Source organism: Serinus canaria, chromosome 5 (genome assembly GCF_022539315.1).
Source record: "Serinus canaria isolate serCan28SL12 chromosome 5, serCan2020, whole genome shotgun sequence".
NCBI lineage: Eukaryota > Metazoa > Chordata > Aves > Passeriformes > Fringillidae > Serinus > Serinus canaria.
The window spans coordinates 9,130,713-9,153,590 of NC_066319.1; the positions used below are offsets into that span (position 1 = coordinate 9,130,713).

General features: G+C 53.1%; 1 protein-coding gene across 1 annotated transcript; it reads left to right on the plus strand.

The window, feature by feature from the left end:
• Positions 1–23: 23 nt before the first annotated feature.
• On the plus strand, positions 24–22,758 carry IGHMBP2 (immunoglobulin mu DNA binding protein 2). The gene is made up of 15 exons (XM_030240007.2): positions 24–117; positions 615–784; positions 1,026–1,218; positions 1,722–1,819; positions 6,174–6,337; positions 7,057–7,257; positions 8,923–9,070; positions 10,780–10,954; positions 15,544–15,726; positions 16,135–16,253; positions 17,174–17,268; positions 17,562–17,685; positions 19,564–20,385; positions 20,770–20,942; positions 22,295–22,758. The coding sequence occupies exons 1-15, from the start codon at positions 44–46 to the stop codon at positions 22,490–22,492; spliced, it is 2,937 nt and encodes a 978-aa protein (XP_030095867.2). The 5' UTR covers positions 24–43; the 3' UTR covers positions 22,493–22,758.
• Positions 22,759–22,878: the final 120 nt, after the last annotated feature.

A 22,878-nucleotide genomic window follows, 5' to 3' on the forward strand; every position in this document is an offset into this window, starting at 1 on the left:
GCCCGGAGCGCGCAGGGGGCGGGGCCTGCGCGGCCGTGGGGCCATGGCGGCCGAGGCGGCGGAGCGGCACCTGGGGCTGCTGCGGGACGAGCGGGAGGCCGAGCTGGCCCAGAGCAGGTGCGGCACACACGGCACCGGCACCGACCGCCGGGGACACGGCACCGGCCGCCGGGCGGTTACGGGGCGGCCACAGCCGGGGACACGTGCGGCTGGGGGGGCAGGGGAGCGCTGTCACCCCTGGGGAGCACAGAGGGACCCTCAGCTGGGACCCACTGTCACCTGTGGAAACCCCGAGAGATCCTCTCCTGGGACCCTCTGTCTCCTCTAGGAAACCCTCCTGTCACCGGTGGGAGCGCTGCTGGAGTCCCTCTGTTCTAACCAGCCCACCCTATACGAACCCCAGCCCACAGGGCTCTGATCCACAGGGAATCGTGCTGGGCTCTCCCCCACAGGACCAAGTCACCCTCTTAGATGGCCTTGCTGGGGGCACAGACACTTACCCAGCCAGGAGGATGGAGGTGCCAGGTGCCAGGCTAAGGTCATTCCGCTCTGTCCCCTGGAGCTGTGACCCTCAGCCTCACCCTGTGGTGTTCCCCCCTGTGTGTGGTTCCCAGGGCATGGCAGGAGAGCGTCTCCCTGAAGGAATTGCAGCGGAGAGGCGTCTGCTTGCTCAAGCTCCAGGTCAGCAGCCAGAGAACTGGCCTCTACGGGCGTCTCCTCGTGACATTCCAGCCCAGGAAGCGGGACTCAGACACCGAGCTGCCCTCCAACAGCTTTGGGCCTGGTCAGTGACACTCCTGTCTTTCCAAAGAGATCATATAGCCTAGAATGGTTTGGGTTGGAAAGGCCCTTAAAGCCCATCCAGTCCCACCCTCTGCCATGGGCAGGGACACCTTCCCCTAGCCCACGGTGCTCCAAGCCCCATCCAGCCTGGCCTTGGACACTTCCAGGGATGGGGCAGCCACAGCTGGCCTGGACAGTGACACATTTGCCCCACCTCACTCTCTCCCTTCCATCCTCTGCAGGGGACATCGTGGGGCTCTATGAGTCAGCCGGGCAGGGGGATCCGCTGTGCACGGGCGTGGTGACACGTGTCACCCCCAAGGCGGTGACAGTGGCCCTGGAGGAGGCCCGGGATGGGGAGCTGGCCGTGGACCATGAGCGCTCCTTCCGCCTGCTCAAGCTGGCCAACGACGTCACCTACAACAGGCTCAAAAGGTGAGGGCTCACCCCAGCTCACTCTGCCCAGCAGGAGGAGGAGTGCCAAGTTTAGTCTGGAAAAGCCTTCCCAGTTTGGATTTGTCATTCTAGAGTCTCACAACAGCCTCAGTTTACCCACCTGCTGGCTGGTCCTGCTCTTCCCTTTCCCTTCTCCTGGCTGTGTTATGGTCCCATTTCATCACCTCTGGAATACTCTGGGTTCTGTGTAGGGCCTCTTCCATCCTGGCAGGAGGAGTGAACAGCTCCTTGCTGGATAAATAACCCAAAAAAGCACATTTGGCTGTACCAAACAGGGACAATGGGAAGTGGAAGCCTGACCAGCACAGGGATGTGTGTGCAAGGGTTGGGAGATGCAGGAATTGTGTGGGATTAGTCTTGTGGGGTAGCATTGTTCAGCTTTGCAATAGTATGGTCCTTACTCACAGCCCATCTCTGGGCACTTGGGAGTCTGCAAAGAATTCCTGCTGTGCCTGTAACCTGGACCTTCCCTTCTTTGGCAGAGCTCTAACTGCACTCAAGCAGTACCGGGGTGGCCCAGCCTCCGACCTCATCGACGTCCTCTTCTTTGCCTCTGCTCCCAGGGCGTTCCCTGAAACAAGTAAGGATCCTTTTTTTTTTATCAGGCTTGATGGGCCATCCTTGGAATTGCCCACAAAAACACAAATAGCTCTGATCCCTGGTTTTATCCATATACATGCTCCAGAAGAGACCCCAGTGTTCAATGCAAGTCATCAGTGGTGCTGCAACTGGTAGCATTGTGTTCATACTGCTCTGTACTGGGCACACTTTCCTCATGGAAAGAACCTGGACAAAATCTTGGATATAAGTAGTATCCACTCTGTTGTGCTTCTTTGGAAGAAACAAAGATCAAATTACACAGCTTCACCTTTTGGGAAGAGCAAAGCCTCTGATCAGCAGCTGTGTCACATATCAACTCCTGCTAATGGATATTATCCCTTGGCAGAAGGGAAGGGTGCAAAAATCAGGGACTGAGGGCTGAGGGTGGGCTGTGTCTAAGCCATGTACAGAGCTCAGGGCTGCTCTCCCCCCTTATGCCATCCATCCCTGCCCCTTCTCCTCCCCTCCACAGCCCCCTGCACTGTTTGTTTTCCTTGGAGTCCTGGATTTGGCTGCAAACTATGGTTTGCCTCTCTCCCATCCCCTCCAGCCAGGCTTGACTTCTGATAGGATGTGCCAGGGACAAAAAGTGGGTGCTAATGAGTCCTGTCCCCATTTCTCTAAGCACTGATCCCAGTCTGAGTCAAACCTTTTAGCCCTTTGGCTGCCCGGAGACCTTGGTGCACTCAAGGTTTTAATATTAAATAAAAGAATTAAATTTTAATCAATCAACTTTCCTTAACAGTGCTTTTACCCCTGAGGGAGCAGAAGTGCCTCTGATGAAGGAAAGCTCCTTCTCACCACATCCCTCAGCTGTGCCAGGCTGGGCAGAGATGAATTTTCCATCTGCTCAGCACTGGGAATATTGATGGGTAGATGGAGGCACGTTAGACAGAGGAGGTGCAATATGAACTCAAAGGCCTTGCAGCTGCCTCCTCCCCTCAGAGTTGCCTTCTCCCCACCTGGAGAGATGTTGTACCAGCCAGGAATTAAGGGATAATAACTTGGAATAAGCCTGCCCTGAGCTGAAGGGCTCTGCCAGGCAAACATCACAGCACTCAGGCAGCTTTCCCATGTCACAGCCTCTCCTTCCATGACCAAGCACCCATTAGCCTGGTTTCTTTGGGGATCTGTCTCATCCCATCCATTACCTGGTTTCAAACAAACCCATCAGCAGCAGGCTGAGTCAATAAGCCCTGGACAGTTCCTGAAATTGGCTGTCTAGACACACATCTGTGTCAACACTGCTCAGGGATGCCAGAGAAGCTCACTTCCCTCAGAAACCAGGGAGCCACAGCTGGGAGACAGGGCAAAATCTACTCCAGCAGGTGCAGTGTGCAGCAGCAGAAGCCTGAATCTGATTTTTGTTTTTTGTGGGGGACAAGATGAGAATCCTAATTTTTCAATCAGGGAATCTAATCTTGGAGGTGGGTTCTGACACCGCTGTGCATTTCAGTAATTAATTACCAGGCAGCAGCAGCACAACACAGCACATCAAAGCCCAAGTCCTTTCAAAACACTTAAATATGCAACAATAAATACCCTTGGCATAAAACAAAAACATGGGACAGGCTGTGGGAAGAATAACCTAAGGAATAGTCAAAAGGAGAAGAAGGGATCTCCAGTGGGTAGCTGGGACCTGCAGCAACAATTGGGACTGGCACAAAGCACTTCCACACCTCACCTTGCTGCCTCCAGGAAGGCTCCAAGTGGGAGAACAACTTTTCCAGAAAGGGCAGACTCTGAACTGAGCAGGGATTTTGCCCTTATCAGACTCCCTGGGAAGCAGAATCCAGGTGCTCACCCATCAAAAATGCTCTCTTTGTCTCCCTTCCACTTTGATCTGCACCCGTGGCCCTGCTGGAGCTTCCACACCTGAAATCTCCTCTGAACAATCCTCCCCTGCTCCCAGCATCCATGTGGGATCCCTGCACCCCTACATTCTGGGAATGGGGGGGAGTGGAGAGGCTTTTCTTGCCAGCAGAGGCCAGCATTGCTCTGCTTGCTGTGCTCCTCCTGGCCATCCAAGAGGGACATGTCCCTTTTCCCTTTGGAAAGCAGGTTCTGCTGTACCTGTGCAGGTTGGTGATAGCTGCCAGCTCTCTCCTGTGCTCCTGGGCTGGAGAAAGTCAGGGATGCTCATTTTTGTTCCTGGCTCCAGAAGGCCTGGCTTGTGTCCAACTCTGCCCATGGCTGTCAAAACATTTGTAAAGGGAAAGAAGCAATCCTGGTGAAAAGGCAGGAATGTCCCCAGAAAAAGCCAACCTGGCAGCAGAGCACTGGGGAAGCACCAGGGATTTCCAGCAAGACTTTCTTGGCTTTTTGGCACAAGTCACTTGTAGAAATAACCTGAAGTGCTCCTCATCCCTCTGCCCTGTGACACCTCTTGTCATCACAGAGGCCATGGAGAGGCCTCTGAGATTCTTGGGGAAGACTAAGCAGTCCAGACAACTCATCTGCCAGGTATTTCCTCTGGAGAACAGTTCTGATCCAGGCTGAAGTACCCAGCTGGATTTTGTCCAGCAGCGTTGGCTACAGTGGGGTTATACCAGGGAGGAGCTGCTGGGGGTGGAGGTCTGAATTGCTCTTGGTATATTTACCCTGGAAAGAGCTTCCAGCTCTGGAAAACCTGGGCTCTTCCTCCCAGGAAGGGCTGTTTCCATCCATTTTTGGTGCAAAGACCCCCAGGCCTGGATATCACCCCCCAACCCCCTGCCTCACCAGCGCTGCTGGAACTGTGCAGAAAAGCATCTCAGTCCCTGGGAATGTTGGGGCACCAGCCTGGATGGTCAAGGAAATTTGGTTTTCAACAGTAATAAATGGAGTTGTGCATCAGGACACAACTACCTGGCCACCAGCAAGACACATTTCAGGGACTTCTTCAGGTGAGGATACCTGGAGCCCAGCTGCTGCAGGGAGAAGAGTTTGGAGGAGCCACAGCATCCCCTAAGAGGCTCTTCCCCCCTCCCTATCAGTGTGGCCAGCCCAGGAGAGGCACACTGCCAGCCTTCCCACACAGCAGCTCCTGGCAGCCTGTGGTTGGGAGGGATGAGGGTGGGCACAGGCCTGGAGAAGCTCCTTGGCTCATCCTTGAGCAAGGAAGCATCAATGACTCCCACATCCCAGCTGTTCCTCACAGTGGGAAAAGCCTCTTGGGTTTGAAGCTATTCCTGCTTTTTTCCCCAGCCCATGGGATGCTTCCTGGTGTTGTCTTAGTCATTAACACACTCACCCAAAATTTACATATGAACCAAGAGGCTGGGTGACAGCAAAAAGCACCTTCAGCCCCATTTCTCTCTTCATCATCACCTTCTCAATGAGTATCTTTGGTTTAACCTCATTTGGTGGTAGCTGCTTCAAAAGCCCCAGGCCACACACAGGTTCACCTGCCTCAAACCAGAAGAAACTGCCACGTTTTTAATCCAGCCCTTGATGCAAAAGGAGGGATGAAGCACATGATGCCCAGCAGGGAAGGATGCCCAGAGATGTGTCTTATATAAGCTTTTGTGGGAACGTTATTTTCGGGAAACCTCGGTGTAATGAGTCATCATCCCTGCTGTAATTAACTCCCATAATGAACAGGGAGATTAGCATTAGGATTAGGGGGGGATGAGAATAAATTTGGGCCTAAATGAGATCAATCTGGGAGGTTAAAAAGCAGCTTTTGAGAATTCAGTCTCTGCAGTGAAACCAATTCTCTTCTAATGTGATTTGCATATTCTCTTCTCTTTTTTCCTTCCTTATTAAAGCAGAAATGAATTTTAGTTTTGTCATTTAAATTGTTCTTTGTACATTTTCCTGCCTTCATTCCCAGTCTTGGCTAACCACCACAGGGCTGCTCTGTTATGCTCAGAGACTCTGTAGGTTTTTCTGATTTTTCACTGGTGCTGCACTAGGTTTGTTCACTGGCAGGGATTTGGCCAGATCTGCTACCTCCTCCCCAATTTTCATTGAAGATTTCACTAAAGATGCTGGTTCTCCTGCAAAACAAACCCAGAGCTCCTTCCAGAATAAGGAAAACCTACCTGTTTGATGCTGGGGAAGCTAAATGCCTCTTAAATTCAAGCACTGACTTGCTGAAGGTCAAGTGTCAGGGCTGGGGAGGGGATGGGCAAGCTTGGATGCAGAATGGAGAAGGAGCCTGTTTGTTTTGGAAGCATAAAAAGTTTATTTTTACCTTCTGGGGGTCTTCCAGCCCCCTCAGTGCTTTCCTCCCAAGGTTCACCTCGTTATCAAGTGGATTGCAGAGAGTGCCGTGTATTTCTGGATTTGTGCTTCTCAGCCTCTTCCCAGCTGGGGCTGAGGTCCCAGTGACTCTCCTGCTGTCTCCCCAGAGCCTCTGGAGTTTCTCAATGCCCACCTGGATGAGTCTCAGAGGGAAGCTGTGTCCTTCTCCCTGGCTCAGAGGGAGCTGGCCATCATCCACGGGCCTCCGGGCACAGGGAAAACCACGACCCTGGTGGAGATCATCCTGCAGGCTGTGCAGCAGGGCCTGAAGGTGAGGCTCACTGCCAGGGCTCTGGTGACAGGGACCACCTCGGGTGGCCACCAATGACCACCTCTCCTTGTGTGAAGGCCTCAGAGCAGCCTTCCAGACATGGGAGGGAGCTTTACAGGGATTCTTCATCAGGAACTGGGGTGGTACCACAAGGGGAAATTGCTTCAAATGGGAAGAGGATAAATTGAGGCTGGATATTGGGAAGAAATCCTTCCCTGTGAGGGTGGAGGGGCCCTGGCACAGGTTGCCCAGAGAAGCTGTGGCTGCCCCATCCCTGGAAGTGTCCAAGGCCAGGCTGGATGGGGCTTGGAGCAACCTGGCATAGTGGATGGTGTCCCTGCCCATGATAGGAGGGTGCTGGATGGGCTTTAACATCCCACCCAAATAATTCCTGTGATTATTTCACACACTCCTGGGCTTTGTGGCAGCTGGAGCAGCTCCTGTTGGATCTGTGCTAATCCAGAGCCTGGCTTGGCTTGCAGGGACCAGTGACTTCCCACCAGCTGTAAGGAGGTGCTGACAGAGCTCAGGTTTGGGGTTCACTGGGGGCCCTGCAGAGGTGCTGCAAAGCAAGGAGGGAATTCCCTGTGGTGATGCCAGTGCTGTATTCCCGACAGAATCATGCTGGTCTCCCTCTCTCTGCTCCCTCCTGCTCAGACACCCCCTGCTCCAGCCCGCGGGTGCCCTCGGAGGAGCCAAGGCCGTGTTTGTCCCCGCAGGTGCTGTGCTGTGCCCCGTCCAACGTGGCCGTGGATAACCTGGTGGAGCGGCTGGCGGGCTGCAGGGCGCGGCTGCTGCGGCTGGGCCACCCCGCCCGCCTGCTCCAGCCCATCCAGCAGCACTCCCTGGACGCCGTGCTGGCCCGCGGGGACAACGCCCACATCGTGGCTGACATCAGGAGGGACATCGACCACGCCTGGGTGAGTGGCCCTGCGGGGGAGGGCAGTGTGTGCTGGCTGGGGTGATCCCATGAGAAGGGCAGATAGCAGGGGGGAGTTCTTCCCTGGGAGGGAGGGGAGGCCCTGGAGTGGATGTCTCAGAGAAGCTGTGGCTGCCCCATCCCTGGAAGGATCCAAGGCCAGGTTGGACAGGGCTTGGAGCAGCCTGGGCTAGTGGAAGGTGTCCCTGCCCTTAGGAGATGATCCATAAAGTCCCTTCTAACCCAGACTGTTTTGGAATTCTCTGATCTTCATGTGCTGGACGGCAGAACTCCTCCTGCCTGAATCCCTCATGGAAGTGGGAAAATTCCAGTCCCTGCTGCTGTGTGGGGAGCTGCTGCCCCTCTCATCACCCGTCTGCCCTGATCCGTGCCCTCCTCTTTACCAGGGAAACATTCCCATCATTAATTCACTTCCTAACTAGCTGTCTGCCTGTCCTGATATTCCCTCCCACTCTCAGCCACCTCAAGTAGAAAGCAGAGCACATTTTAAAATGCATCCTTAATTTCTTCTTTCTCACCCTAATTTTCCTAACATTCTCTTACAGCGTAGCTCCGGTACTTGGGGTGAGGATTTGATGCTAATGCTAATTAGGTTCTTTTCCTTCCCTTTTCTGGTGTCAGCACTGTCCAAAAGCTTTTTTTTTTTTTTTTTTTTCCTTCTTAATTTATTTTCCATTTTTCTGTCTGGTGATTAATTTTCACTTTCATGTCCTTGGGAGGAGTGTGTCACAGAAGCTGCCCTTGGCTGCAGAAAGCTCATCTCCAAGGTCCTGACCCATCTTTTTTTCCCCCCATGTTTCTCCACTGCCACATTCCCTACTTTTCCCTGGAACAATTTCTCTCTTGGCAGCTCCATGTTTTGACTTTTCTCTCTCCTTCCCTTCCCCCCAGCCTACAGAAGGAGTAGTAACAGAAATTCAAACCTTGAGGCATTTCCTACTTCTTTGTGCCTCCTTCCCTCACCTGGCTCTGAGATTCCCAGGACCTCAGCCTCTGGATACTCCTTGCCCCAGCAGGGTTTCAGCCCCACAGTACCTGAGAACAAAATGCAGCACATATCCGTGGCCAGTCCGGCTCCAGGGATGCTGAGCAGGATCAGGGAGCAGTCCAGGAGGATGAGGCAGGGAACCCAGGAAAGAAACCAGGCTCACTCCATGAGCTGGCCATAAATAGACTCCCAGACCAATGAGGGGATGAGAGAACTCACATGAGGCAGGTGGGGATGATTAGAGTTGATATTCCTAATCCCTAACTAGGAGTGGGCGACATCCACACTGACTTCATCCTCAGGGCCTGTGATCCCACACCTGGAATTCCTGAGTCCATTTTGATGACACTTGTCAGATACATGGAGATTTCAGAGTTTTAAATACCCATGAATTTAGCCAAAGCAGGGGGCTGAGCTGAGCCATGTTAGACCCTGGAAAATATATCCATCCATCCATCCATGGCATGACTATAGGAAGCAGCCTGTCTTACTCTTTTGGCTGCATAAAAGAGCTTCTGTCTGCAGCCTTTTCCCCCAGCAGAGGAACAAGACCCCCCTTCCCAACCATTCCTCCCTCCCAGATGCTTTGGCTGGCCATAGACATGGCCAGAACTGAGTGGCAGCAGTTGGGTCTATCCAAATTTTTCTGTTTTTTAGGCAAAAACCAAAAAATCCCAAGACAAGGGAGAGCGAAGCCATTTTCTGGGTGAGATCAAGACCCTGAGGAAGGAGCTGAAGGAGAGAGAAGAGGCTGCCATGGCTGCAGCCCTCAGCCAGGCCAACGTTGTCCTTGCCACCAACACAGGTGTGAGATCCTCCTGCTCATGTTTTCCCTCCCTTTGCCAGGTAAACCAGGTGCTCTGCAAGGCAGCTGTCCTGGCATGGCTGGGACATTTGCTCCCAGCTCCTGGGAGCTCCGCAAAGTCTCCCAAACCCCTCCCCCGTGAGATTCTCCCAGCTTCCACTGTGGCCCAGGATGTTGTTGAGCACAGAAGATGGATCTGGAAGGGCCCCTGATAGCTCTGAGTAGGAGCTGGGAGTGCAGTGAGTAAACAAGTGCTGCTGGAGGTGTGCAATCTGCTCCCCATTGCATAAATCACATGGGATTGCTTCCCTGCTTGGACCCTTGCCAGGACTGATGAAACCTAACACGTGTTTCCAGAGCCTGCTCCCAGGCTGCATGTGGCTGCTTCTGCACTCACCCATGTGATGTGACACAGGATTTTAGGGAGCAGGTCCGGGTATCCATCAGATATCTGCAGCTAGGAAGGTTTGGCATGTGTGGAAGGGCTTTACTTGCTCAGGTTTTTCATACTCACTTAAAATCTTCAGATAAGGATCTTGCTCAAGGATCATTTGTTGAAAGGAAACATAATTTTAGATCATAAAACAGCAAGTTACTGGAGTGAAGGTTAGTGGACAGATAAATCCTTCCATGTCTTAGTCCCTGGGATTTGGCCTCTCACTTCTTTTTACTTGCCTAAAAGAAAGGGGGAGATTTCCTTCTCCCAGTAAAACTGGTGGTTCTGTTGATCAGCTGTGATTCTCCCTGGAACTGGAGCTTCCCAGCCAGCTGGGGAAGTGGCAAAAATCGAGTTATGACTGTACAACTCACCAGAATGGATTCATACAGGCTGGAAAACAGTTTTGGAAGGAGAACAGTATCTTTGGTGGCAAACTGGAATGTCTGAAGTGATGCAGAGCTGCAGAGGCAGCAGGATTTACAGTGGCAAAGCCAAATCCCCTCTCTCAGAGCTGCAATAGCACGGGAGCTTTGGAAAAGACCTTTCTGTAAATAAAAATCCCCTGGTGTGGGAGACTGGCTTCTTCACCCTGCCCTCCCTCCTTTTGCATCCTTCTTTGTGAACTGCAGGGAGACTTGGATGCCCCTGGAATTCAGATTTCTGATCAATGTATGGATCAGTATCAGTAGGTCTGGGTAAGAGCAGGATGTCTGTAAGGAGACAAATGTTACAAATGGACTTCTGATGTTAAAAATTAGCCCTTGATGTGGCTGGCTGGTTCAAGTCTACTTTCCCTCTTCCACAAGGAGGAGCAGAGTCAGCCCATCTCCCCCTCTCAGGCTGTCCCTCAGTTACTAGAGAGGTAACTCACCATGCCCACTCCCTCACCCTCTGAGTGCTGGGGATGAGGGGTTTTGTTGGCACTGGGGGGCAGCAGGAAGGTGGGTGTTCCTTGCTCTGCTCCAGATGAAGCACTGGAGCATATTGTTGTCTTTGGCACCTGAGCTTCACTGCTGTTACCAAAGATACTTGGAAGCTTCTGGGCCCAGATGCCGGGGAAAAAAAGGACAAAGAGGAGCTGGCAAAAACAATCCTGACTTACACATATCAGTGGATACGTGTTTGGCAGGGCTGAGTTCCTACATTTCTGCAAAGAAACATTCTTTCACTTGCCTCTATCACTATTACAGCTTGTGAGGTCTGTTTCCAGAGCATGTCCCTCACTCTTCCTTGCTCCCCATCTCACTTGGGAACCTTCTCCTTCCACCAGGTGCTTCCTCGGACGGCCCCCTGAAGCTGCTGCCCGAAACCCACTTTGACCTGGTGGTGATTGATGAGTGTGCCCAGGCTCTGGAAGCCAGCTGCTGGATCCCTCTGCTCAAGGCTCCCAAGTGCATCCTGGCTGGGGATCACAAGCAGCTGCCCCCCACCATCATCTCCCACAGGTAAAAATCCTGGATTCTCCCGTTCTTTGTGCAGCTTCTGAATCCTGGTGACTGGAGACATTTCATGGTAGAGATCTGTGCTGCCTGCAGGCTCTGTGGAATGCATTTGGGCTCATCCTCAGGCTAATCCAAGTATTTCCTTTAATTCTACTTCTGTGGTTTCCACTTTTATTTATTTAATGTATTAATATGTGAATTGGCCCAGTGAGATGCTGCATTATCACACACCTCAGGGATTATAAAACCTCCCAGTCCCTACAATGTGGATAATAAGAACAGTTAGTTTGTGGAAAAGATCTGTGGATAGTGCAAATTGCCTGTGCTTCCAAGGGGATGCTGCAAAGAGTACTGAGGACTCTTTGAGTAATTTAGAACATAAATGTGCTCATGTTTATCTGGTTTAGGCAGCTACAGATCTGGAATTACTGAACCACAGTAGCAGAGAAATAGGTCTGACTTCATAAACATCCTCTCCTGCTTCCAGAAAATAATGAACAAGACACATATCTGCCACCTCACTTGGATTTTGAACACAGGAAATGAAAAATCCAAGGCAGGCAGCAGCTCCCAGCACATGGCCAAGAGATAGTGAGACAACATTCAGGGGCTACAGCATCTTCTCATTTTACCTCTCTCAGATGCCCAAAAGTTTGCTGTTCTGCAGATCTTGGCAGGTGATAAACACATGCTCATCTGCCTGGAAGTGTCCAGGCTGGTGAGCTCCAAAAGCCTCTCCAGAGCCCTCCACTCTTGGTCTCCTGCTGTTTATTCCCTGTGAATTTGCAGGCTGGCTTTCCATGCCTGGATTTCCAAGCAAAATACTTTTTGGAGTAGTGTCTTGTTGGTAGCAAGAAGAAATTGGCCATTTGGTCCTTCTAATTTCAGAGTTGTTATTTTCTGTGAGTGGTGCATAAAGTTCCTCTTTTCCCCCAGAAAAACTTCATGAGAGCTCCATAATGCTCCATAGTGCCCATCCAGCTGGATCCACCTCAGCAGCCTCAGCCTGGCTTTTCCCCAGACTGTCAGATCAAGGGCAAAACACAGTAAAAATCCCAGCTCTGTTATCTGGAACTGGGCTGACACTCAGCTGGTGGCACTTTTGGCTCCCTCTTTTGAGACAAAAGCAGTTTTTCTTCACTCAAGAAACATTGTAGCAGCTGCTTTTTTTTTTCTGCTCTGTCGCGGTGGCTGCTGCCAGGAGCCTTGGCTGGTGCTGGAGGCAAAAAGCTCCTCCTGGATTTCCTCCTGCTCCTGCTTGAGGAATTGTGCTTTTCTCTCCATCAGACTTGGTGGCCTTGGCAGTGCTGGGGGAACATCAGACTCCATGATCTTAAAAATTTTTTCCAGCCTGAACAACTGTGATGGAAATAAATGGGATACTGGAGAGCCCCGTCCTGGGCTTTCCACATTCCCTGCAGGCCCGGGAAGCAGAACAGTGGCAAATCCCTTCCACCTCCTTCCGTGGGTATTTCCAGAGCTCCCACAAAGGCCCCAAATCACCTGCCAGCTTCTCTGTGGTTCAGGGGAAGCAAGGAGCTATTTCCAGGGATGATTCATGCAGAGGACTCCAACCCTTCCTCCCACCTTCCCCTTCTCCATTGATGACAGCGGGCCTGGAGTGGGTGGGCTCCTATTTTTGGGGCCATGGGGAAGGGTCTGAAGTTATCTGGGATGAATCCAGGCTGCCAGGAGGCTCGGCTGTTACTACAGCAGGAGAAGTCAGCCCTGCTCAGGCAGGAAGCCTCTGTCCAGCAGGAATGCTGTGGGACTCTATCTGCCTTCCTGGTACCTGCTTGTTCCTCCATGGAGTCAGCATTTACATGTTCCTATCAGCAGGGATCCCCCGAGGCCTAGGGAATGTTTGACAGAGGGTCTGAAGGTCCTCTTCCCTGCTTTCTGACACACTGGAGCTGTCCCAGGATGCAGAGGGCACACACCACCTTCCAGTCCATGCTGGCAAATTCCAGCCCCCTCCAGTTCTCCCTCGGCAGCTCCAGCCCAGGCTCACAGGCAGCAGTTTCCACCTTGGAGATCCTCCTCCTCCTCCAATTTGTCCTTGTCCCTGTGGGCATTTCCATGCCAGGGCACTCCTTGCAGTCTGTCAGGAACATTTGTTTGCCTTGTTGGAGCCCTCATTCCATCCTTTTCCCGATTAATTTGTCTCCACATCAGGGCTCTGATGTATTATTTTTGGTTTTACTCCCCTCAGATACTGGCAGAGGCTTATCAAACCTCCTGCTCTCAACAAACACAGGGATATTTTGCCATCTTGTCTGTCCATGGTCAGTCTGGATGTCTGCACCATCCCAAATCCATGTGCTGATTCCCATGGCAGGTCTGAATGGGCTTCCTTTCACTTTGTCACTGAAGTGCCAGGCCTTGGGTTTCTCTGGTAGCCTCCACAGCTGGAATGCCTGAGGCACATCCATGAATTAACTCCATTAATGTGGAGTTCCTGAGGTGGGAAACCCCTGTGACCTCCTTCTCCTGGCCTTTCCAGCCAAATCCAGTGTGTACTGGACTGGATCAGTCACACCAGCATCTCCTGTCTCAGGGATGAATAAGAAAAAATATACCTTGGCTGAAGACACAGCTCCAGCCTTCCATGGGAAACAGTTCCTGGGTTTCTCCTAGTACTGATCATTCTGGACACGTACAGGGCAGGCTGGCCAAGCACAGCATTTCCTGCAGGCAAAACAAGGTGAAAAACCATGTTAGCAACAAATCCTGCTTGCTGTCGGCTGGGTTTGGGAATTCTGCCTTTCCCAGCTGTACTTTAGGTACTTTAAAGTAGATATTCCCAAGCATCCCATGCATGGTTCTGTCTGTTCTGCTTCTTATCCCAATTTTATTTCTCTAAAGCAATCAATAGGCAAAAAACATCTGCTCAGGGCACTCAGGATTTTGTTGGCAGAGAAATCAACCACCATAGGAATTAATTGAGTGGTAAAATAACAGAAAATTATTAACAGGTGAAATATTCCTGAGCAGATTAATTCCTCATTACTAATTCAGCATATAACCTCCTGCGGATCCCTGCGGTGGGAATGCTGCTGGAAGGGTAGGGAACAGCCTCATTCCTGAGGCTTGCTCTGAGCTTTAATGGCTGTTTCAGGCATGTGCTTTCACCTGAGTGCCAACAGCTCTCCCTGCTCAATTTCCTTCCTGTCCAGGAGATCCAGGCTCCGTGGACAGAACAGAGCTGGGAGAATCAAGTTAATTCCTGATGACTGGAATGCATCCCCCAACCCCACATCTTGCTGTGTCCCCTCATCCCATGTACCCCAGCCCCCCTCTGGCAAACTGCTGCCTCCCACATCCTGCTGCCCTGTCCATCCAGAGGTTATTCCCCCTTTTTTGCCTGTGTGCTGGATCCTATGATTCAGCGAGGCAGAGAACGAATGAGGCCCGGCTACTTGGAAAGATTTGTCCTTAATTGTCCCTTCTGCAGGTTTAATGACTTGGCAGTCTCTTGTCACATTTCCCAAGTACCTGTGGTGAGCGTAGCAGGGCTGGCTGGTGCCACAACAATGCGCTCGCTGTGGGGCCGTGTAGCACTGGAATTCCCCCAGCAGGGATTGGATGCGTGCTGTGCCCCAGAGCTTGATGGAAAGCGTTTTCCTGAGCTGTTCCCTGCCATTATTCCATCATCTTCATGCTGCTTCCTTGTGTCTGGCAGCCACCAGCACTCTCAGTGTCAGCCTCAGTATGAAAAATCTCCGTATGCTCACAAAATCCAAGGGCAACGACTTCCATCCTTCTTCCTCAGATAGTGCCTCCCAACAAACCTTCTGTGAGGCCAGGAGGAAGCAAACAGGCTCCTGAAAGGCTGAATTCTGTAGGAATTTGATTCATTTGTGGCACACATATGAACGTGGGGCACTGCTGGGTGTGATGGGGATTTAGTGGGTGAAAAAGCAATGAGTGCAGTGCATCTGTCCCTTAGTCCAGGGTGAGCAGCCAGGGAAGGATGGAAATGCTGGAGCAGCAGGGGTCTTGATGAAAGCAGCAAGGGTTGGTTGTGTGAGCATGTGAGCACCAGGCATTCCAAAATTTGGGGTGGAGCTCTGATCCTGTTGCAGTGGTTGATGCTGATGGTGTGGCTGACCTTGCAGTAACACCAGTGTAGCCTTACTCTGATGGATCACAGAATCATGGAATCACCAAGGTTGAGAATGAGCTCCAGGACCACCAAGTCCACCCTGTGATCAATCCCCACCTTGTCAACCAGACCAGAGCACTGAGTTCCACAGCCAGTTGTTCCTTGAACACCTCCAGGGGTGGTGACTCCAGAGGCCATACTGTTGGCATTGCTTGAATTACAGGGGCAGGATCTGTGTCCAAGCTTCTCTGATGTCTGAGTGTGTCCCTGAGGGTCTGACAGACAGCACTGTTGGCACCCAGCTGGAACAGGGGGGACAGTGCCACCCCGGGGGAGCCAGACGAAGGCTCTGAGCAGGGCTGGAGCACGGCTGCTCCCAGAGCATTCCCACTGACACCCTCAGCGCCGCGCGTGTCGGGAGGGGCTGGCTGAGCCCCATCCGCCCTGGGGGATGGACACTCCCACTCGGAGGTGCTTCTCCGTGCAGGGCGGCGGCCGAGGGGCTGTCCCTGAGCCTGATGGAGCGGCTGGCGGGGCACTACGGGGAGCGGGCGGTGCGGATGCTGACGGTGCAGTACCGCATGCACCGGCACATCATGGAATGGGCGTCCTCGGAGCTCTACGGCGGCCGGCTCAGCGCACACCCCTCCGTGGCACAGCACCTGCTCAGGTGGGTTCCTGCTCTCTGCTGCTGCAGGAGCTGAAATGTCCTTTTCATCCCCGTTTGTCCCTTCCCTGCAGAGTTTTCTGCTCCTCCTGAGGCTGGGGCAGTGGTTTTTTTCAGCCATTGTTTCATCGAGGAGACATTACTGGGGGAGTTTGTCCTTTCTGCTCTGTAACCAGAAGTGATGCAGAGTTGTCTTCTGTGTCCTCCTTTGCTATGATAATCATGGAATCCCAGAATGGTTTGGGTTGGAAGCCCAGCCAGTCCCATGCCACAGGCAGGGACACCTTCCACTAGACCAGACTGCTCCATATCCCATCCAGCCTGGCTCTTCCAGGGATGGGGAAGAGCTTGAGTGGACATTGCTGTAACAGCAGCACTGGTAACTGGCCCTTTCCCACATCCCTTGTGCAGGGACCTGCCAGGTGTCTCTGACACAGAAGAGACCAGCATTCCCTTGTTGCTCATAGACACCGCTGGCTGTGGCCTGTTTGAGCTGGAAGTGGAGGATGAACAGTCCAAGGGGAATCCAGGTACCATTGGCCAGAATGGATGGACTGAGGTGCTCAGCCCACCACTGCCTTGGCCACGTCCCAGAGAGTTCTCCTGGGGAAGGTGGGGTCCCAGAGAGCCTTGCTTAGCTGAGAGATCTTCCCTCCATAAATCCTCAACCTCCAGGGACTCTGAGCTGGGTTGGAGCTCTGGAGACAGTGTCCAGCTTGTGGGTGGCCTCTCCTGCTGCCATGTCCCCTTGCAAGGACACTTCTCCCTGCTGAGGGCTGGGACAGGGTGGAGAATCTCTGTGGAGGTGCTTTACACCAAGGAAGGGCAAATAGCAGCAGGCAGAGCACAGGGCTGTTTTGGGAAGGCCGTGGATAAGGCTCAGAATTACCTCCCAGTCCTCTGTTCATTCCATGAAATCCTGTCTGGTTCTTCTGCATAGGTTTTCCTAGGACATCAAGTTCTGCTGCTTTTCACCTGAAAAAGTGGATTTAATTACAGAGCTTGAGTGCAAAGTCAGGCTGGAAAACACAAGGGCAGGTTTTACCAGTGTAAATATCTGTTACCTTCTGTTTGACCAACCACCATTCCCAAAGCCCTGCTGAACACAACAGGCTCTTGTTCCCTTGTGGAAAGCCAAAAAGCCTGGTCTGAGAGAACTCAGGGATTTGGAGCAGAGGATTAGAGGCACATCTCCCCAAATTTGGGAAGCTGCCTTTTGGCACAGCTCACTGCAGAGTCTTGATGTTTATTGCTGTGTTTTGCTGCAAAGCAGAAGCCCAGCCAATGAACCATGAAATAATTCATACAGGATTTAATTTTTCCCCTTAGATCCCTCTGAACCAGGCACCATTTTGGATAACCATTTCATGGCAGCCTTTCCTGTAGTTTTGGGGGAGGTGGGCACATTCCTGTGGCCTCTGTCCCCTGTCACACTCTGTTGCTGTCCCAGGGGAGGTCCAGCTGGTGGGGATGCACGTCCAGGCCTTGGTGGACGCTGGTGTGAAGGCCAAGGACATTGCTGTGGTGGCCCCCTACAACCTCCAGGTGAGCTGTCCCTGTCCTGACATCCCCCCTGTCCCTGCACACCGAGCACCACAAGACCCCAGAAAGCTGCAGAGCCAAATTTAACCAGCATTTGGGACCAACTCCTGCCCCTTTGGGCAGCTTGGGACCGTGGAGGGAGAAGCTGTTAGTGAGGTGTTCCACTCACAGCCTCAGGAGATGCCAGTGCTCATCCTTGTGGGTTTGGGAGGGAGGGATTGCTCCCAAAACCCTGCCCTTTGAATCCTTTTCACCCATGTATTTCCTTTGAAAGCTACCCTTGGCCTGTTTCTCAGGTGGACATGCTCCGACAGCACCTTTGCCACAGCCACCCCGAGCTGGAAATCAAATCAGTGGATGGTTTCCAGGGAAGGGAGAAGGAGGCAGTGATCCTGTCCTTTGTCAGATCCAACAGGAAAGGTAAGACCTGGCTGCTGGAGCATTGCTCCCCTGGGAATGGGGAGGAAGTCGTGTCGCCAAGTGCTGTGGTTTAATTGCAGTGCTGTAACACTTGGCTCTGGATGGATGTACTGGCAAGCCCTCCCTTTTCAGGCTTTTTTGTTTAATTAATGAATATATGTGCTGTCAGGGCTGCAGAGGAGGCTCCCGTGCTACAGCACATCTAGGACTGCTCAGTTTGAAGGTTCCCTGGCCCTTGAGGCCTCAGAAATTATTTAAACCAGGGCCCTAAGAATGTCACATCCCATTAGCCCCACATTTAGGGGAATTGGGGGGTAATTTCTTGAGTTTTGAGCCCATTTTGGGTGAGTTCCCTGCAGAAACTGAGCAGGAGCTGACATCCCAAGCCATGCATGGAAAATGCTGCTTTTGGGAGCAAAATCTAGAGCAGAAAATCAAGTTCTTTGCTATCAGCAGCTGCAGAGGAAGTTAATAGCTGGAAAAAAGCAGCTGCCCTGGAGGCACAAGGCTCCTGTGTAGGGAGCTGAAAGGTTTGATGGAGCTGGCTTGGCAGGATTGCCCTGTGATCGCCTCTGTTCCATGCTGGGATCAATTCCCTTTGCAAACCCACAGTCCTGTGGCCCTGCCTGTGCTGGTGGAGGTGAAATGCTGAGGGCTGGAAGGGGAAAAAAAGGGGGGAAATATGCCTGGAAGGAGGAGGTCCCTCTTTTTCCAAGCCTAGAGGAGGAAAAGCAGCCTTGTGGGGAGAATGGAGGTGGGGACAGCACTAAGAATAGTCCTGATCCAGGAGTGACTCACCCCTGTGCTGGTGGGAGCTGGTGGCCCTGGGAGGGTGAGTGTCCCACAGCCCCTTCTCCTGCACTGGGAGAGGCCAGAACTCAGGTGTGGGGCAGGAATTGCTTTCCTGGAAACACAGGGAAGCTTCTTCTTGACCTGTCCCTTTGCAGCCATTCCTGATCCAGCAGGAAACCTTCACTTAAGAGTTAATTTTTCCCTGTGAGGGTGCTGAGGCCCTGGCACAGGTTGCCCTGAGAAGCTGTGGCTGCCCCCTCCCTGGAAATGTCCAAGGCCAGGTTAATGGAAGGTATCCCTGGGAAGGGGGTGGATCAGGATGGGCCTTAAGGTCCTTCCCAACCCAAACCATTCCAGGATTCAAAGGAGTTGGATTTGCCCCTGCAGCTGGGTTAAACATCATCAGAGAAACTGGGAATTGTTTCCCGAGCTGCAGAGCAAAGGGGCTCCTCCTCAGGCTGTCCCTCAAAGGCAGCACAGGAGAGGCTGCTGAGGCAGAGCCAGGCTGGGCACTGCTCTGGCAGAGGCATTAATCTCTTCCTGCCTGGCCTCCTCGCTGTTCCCTGGAGCTGGGAGCTCGCAGCCACCCACGCTCCGCTCTCGCTGCCTGATCCTGCCTGAGTCATCCCGGCACTGCCGACTCTCATGCTGTCTGTGAGCAGAGCAGAACCTCCCAAATGGCTGTTCCTGCAGACCTCAGGGAATTTGGGAGCAGGGGGGAGCTCTGTAGGACGGGGGGAGCTCTTTACCTCCTCTGTTGCAAGGTGAGACTTTTCCATGCTGCTCCATCTTGTGTTTGCTCCCAGCTCCAAGCTGAGCTTGTGTCGTGGGCCAGGCGAGGAGATATTTCCCCTTTCCATGTGCCTTCCATCCTCTTCCCAGCCCCAGGAGCTCAGTGTGGAACCTGTACAACAGAGGCTGGAAGAGGAACAGCTGTGAGCCGAGCTCCATAAATGCCAAATCTCACCCTCCAGCCAATAAATCCTTGGACCCCTTGGACCTAACCCCTACTTGGAGGGGGGTAGGGTCCCCCTACCTGTCAGGGTCCCTGTCCCCTCTGGCATCCCTTCCCTCCTGTTTTCCCAGGTGAGGTGGGCTTCCTGGCCGAGGAGCGGCGGATCAACGTGGCGGTGACGCGGGCGCGGCGCCAGGTGGCCGTGGTGTGTGACAGCCACACCGTGGGCAGCCGTCCCTTCCTGCGGCGCCTGCTGGACCACCTGGCCCAGCACGGCCTCCTGCGCTCCGCCTTCGAGTACCTGGATGATCTCGTGCCCCAAAACTACCCCGGGGAGGGCGGGGCCCAGCGCCAGCAGGGCCCCAAAGCACCGGGTCCCAAAGCGCGGCCGGCTCCGGCTGGGAAGCTCAAGGCGGTGGCAGCCGGAGCGGGGAGCCAGAAACCGGGAGCACGGAGCTCCCCGAGCGCTGCCGCAGCTGGGAGGGACGGCTCAGGGTCAAAGGAGGGCGGGGACAGGTTCAGGGCCATGCTGGTGGCCTTCCTGGCGAGCAGTGAGGCACAGCTGGATTTCCCAACATCCCTGAATTCCCACGAGCGGATGCTGGTCCACGTGCTGGCAGAGGAGTATGGGCTGCAGCACCTGAGCTCTGGGGAGGGCCGGGACAGGTACATCAGTGTCCGCAAGAGACTCCCCAAGCAGCCCCCGCTGCCCTCCGAGCCCCTTCCCGAGCCCTCGCTGCCCTCCGAGCCCCTTCCCGAGCCCCAGCATTCCCACGGGAACACCCCTGACCCTGTGGAGCCGGGGGAAAGCAGCAAAGGCTCAGGGAAAGTGGACTTGAAATCCCTGCACCTGGAGAGAGTCCAGAGGGAGAAAGCCAGGCGGGAGGAGGCGGCCAGGAAGGTGCAGGAGCCCAGGAGTGGCAAAAGGAAAAAGGACAAGAGCGAAGCCAAAGGTGGGTGAAGCTTTTTGTAACCAGCACAGTTAATGCTCTTCCTTGAATGGATCTTAATGCCATTGGGTTTGCTCCAGACTGTGGGATTTGGGCATGGAGCATGTGGCTCTTGGAAAGCTGCAGGGAGGTGGGAACTGGCTGCAGCATCCAGATAGAGGGGTTTGGATACATGGAGGCACGTTCCTTAAGTCAGAGGTAAAACACTGGAGACCCTTTCCCAGGAGAGTCTCAGGAATCACAAGGGAGGCTCCCAAGAGTAGGGAGAGGAGCTGAGGGGAGTACCTACCCACACTGAAGGATGTAAAGGCAGAGGCTGCCCTGTGGCTGGAGGAGGGTGGGTTTGTTTCCCAGGCCCCAATCCAGGTGTGTGCTCACCTTTCCCAGGAAAGCCGGTGATCGGGAGTGCGGCCGGAGAGGATTTCGATGCTCTGATCTCCGCTGCCATCGAAGCTGACAGGACCTGTGGCTTCCCCCGCTGCAAGGCCTCTGTCACCACCCTGGGCCAGCTGTGCCACCACTGCCAGCGGCTCTTCTGCCTCAGCCACCACATCCCCGAGGTAAGGAGGGGCAGGACAGCCTCAGCCTGGGAATTTTCCCTGTAGAGCTCCCTGGGCAGGGGCTCCTTGCAGGGAGTTTGAGCAGAGCCCTCCCTGTCAGAGCCTGTGCTGAGCTCAGGTACACAGGGCTGGCAGGTGCTGACACCTGGGCTCTGCTCACCTCTTCCTGAGGGCTTTTCTATTTTCCTCTCATTTTGTGCCCTTCTTTACCATTTTCTGGCACTTAAACTCTGTGTGGATAAAGTGAGGCAGAAAGCAGAAATGGACAAGCACAAGTTTCAGGCTCAGGTGAGCCTAGACTCAATTCCCAGCCCTTTGCACATTCCCTCTTCATTCTGAGGATGATCACAGCCCTTTGCAGATTGTCTCTGCATCCTGGGGACAGGACAGGGTGCAGTGCTGCCTGGCCAGCAATTCAGAATTCCCTGTGTCCTTGTTCCTCACCCTCTGGAAGCCCCAGGAGCTCAGCAGCCCCATAAATCCTTGGCAAGCTTTTCCCTCTGTCAAGAGCTATCTGTTTCCATGGCAAGGAATAGTTGTATTTATGGTCACTCACATCCAGGGGGATGGAGATTTATTCCCTGCAGAATGGCCTCTCCCTGCTGAATTGTGCCAATGCTCCAACAATTGCAGGGATTCAAATCCATGTCAGCCCTGGGAAGGGCTGTCACAGCTCTGAGGGAACAGGCTGGGACCTCACTCCATGGAAACATAAATGACTTTGGGATGGGCCAAGAAAAGGGATCAGATTTTAGGATCTCACCTGTGAGAGATTATTCCAATGTTGGACCTGGCTCATTAAAAGCAGCAGATTCATGGCTAGGAAAGGTCTCCCATTCCCCAAAACTCTGTTCCCAGTTCACGGGAAATGAGGTGGAAGAAGTCACTTTAACCATCCCAAAGGATGATTTACCTGCTGTTCAGAGCCCAGGGCCTGGATCTTTATATTTCATTCTGTGTGAGAGGAGCTATAAAAGATGATTTAATAAAACACAGAATACTAAATATTAATTACTAATTTTAAACAATAAGTAAAGGAATAAATCTATAAAAATAGATAATCTAAATATAAAGTGAAACTAAATAAAAATAAAATGAAAATACATAGAATAAATAGTAAACAATGATAATAAAATAATGAGTTGAAATTATAAAAATATGTAAGTATATAAAGCAATATAACAGCACAATAATATAATAATATATAATGAAGTGATAACAATGGCTGTAAATGATGGGAGATGATTTTAGGGGGATGCAAAGCAGGCCCAAAAGGAATTCCAGGCTCAAGGAGCGGCAGCCCCTGGCTCCCAGGTGGGTGGTGCGTGCCCCAGTGCCTGTTCTCTCCCCAGGTGCACGGCTGTGGGGACAAGGCCAAGGCGCAGGCCCGGCAGCGGATCAGCCGGGAGGGGATCCTGTACCCCGGCAGCGGCTCCAAGGACAAATCCCTGGATCCCGCCAGGCGAGCCCACCTCCAGCGGCGCCTGGACCAGAAGCTCAGTGAGCTGACGAGCCAGAGGAAGGGCAAAAAGAAAGACAAGGAGAAATGAGGGACCTGAATCCTGCTTTTTTAACCTCAAAGCCACAGCTCAGCCCCCCCAGGGCAAAGCTGCTGTGCTGGGCCTGGGTGGAATAGGGGACTCCATTGTGGGGGGGAAACCTGGAGCTGGGAGCCTTCCTGAGGTGCAGGGCTGAGGCAGGGGAAGGAGAGCTGCTGCATTGTCCTGGTTATCCATATGGACACGGTGATGGATGCGCTCAGGGGCCAGAGCACGCTGGTAAAACGGGCATTAAACACCCAAAGCTGTCACTGTCACATCGGTCCCTGCGGCAGCACATGATGGATGCCCGGGAACAGGAACATGGGAGGCATGGAAAACCCTGGGTGACCCTGTGCTCCAGGGAGGATGGCTGAGGAAATGGATGTGTCCCAGCC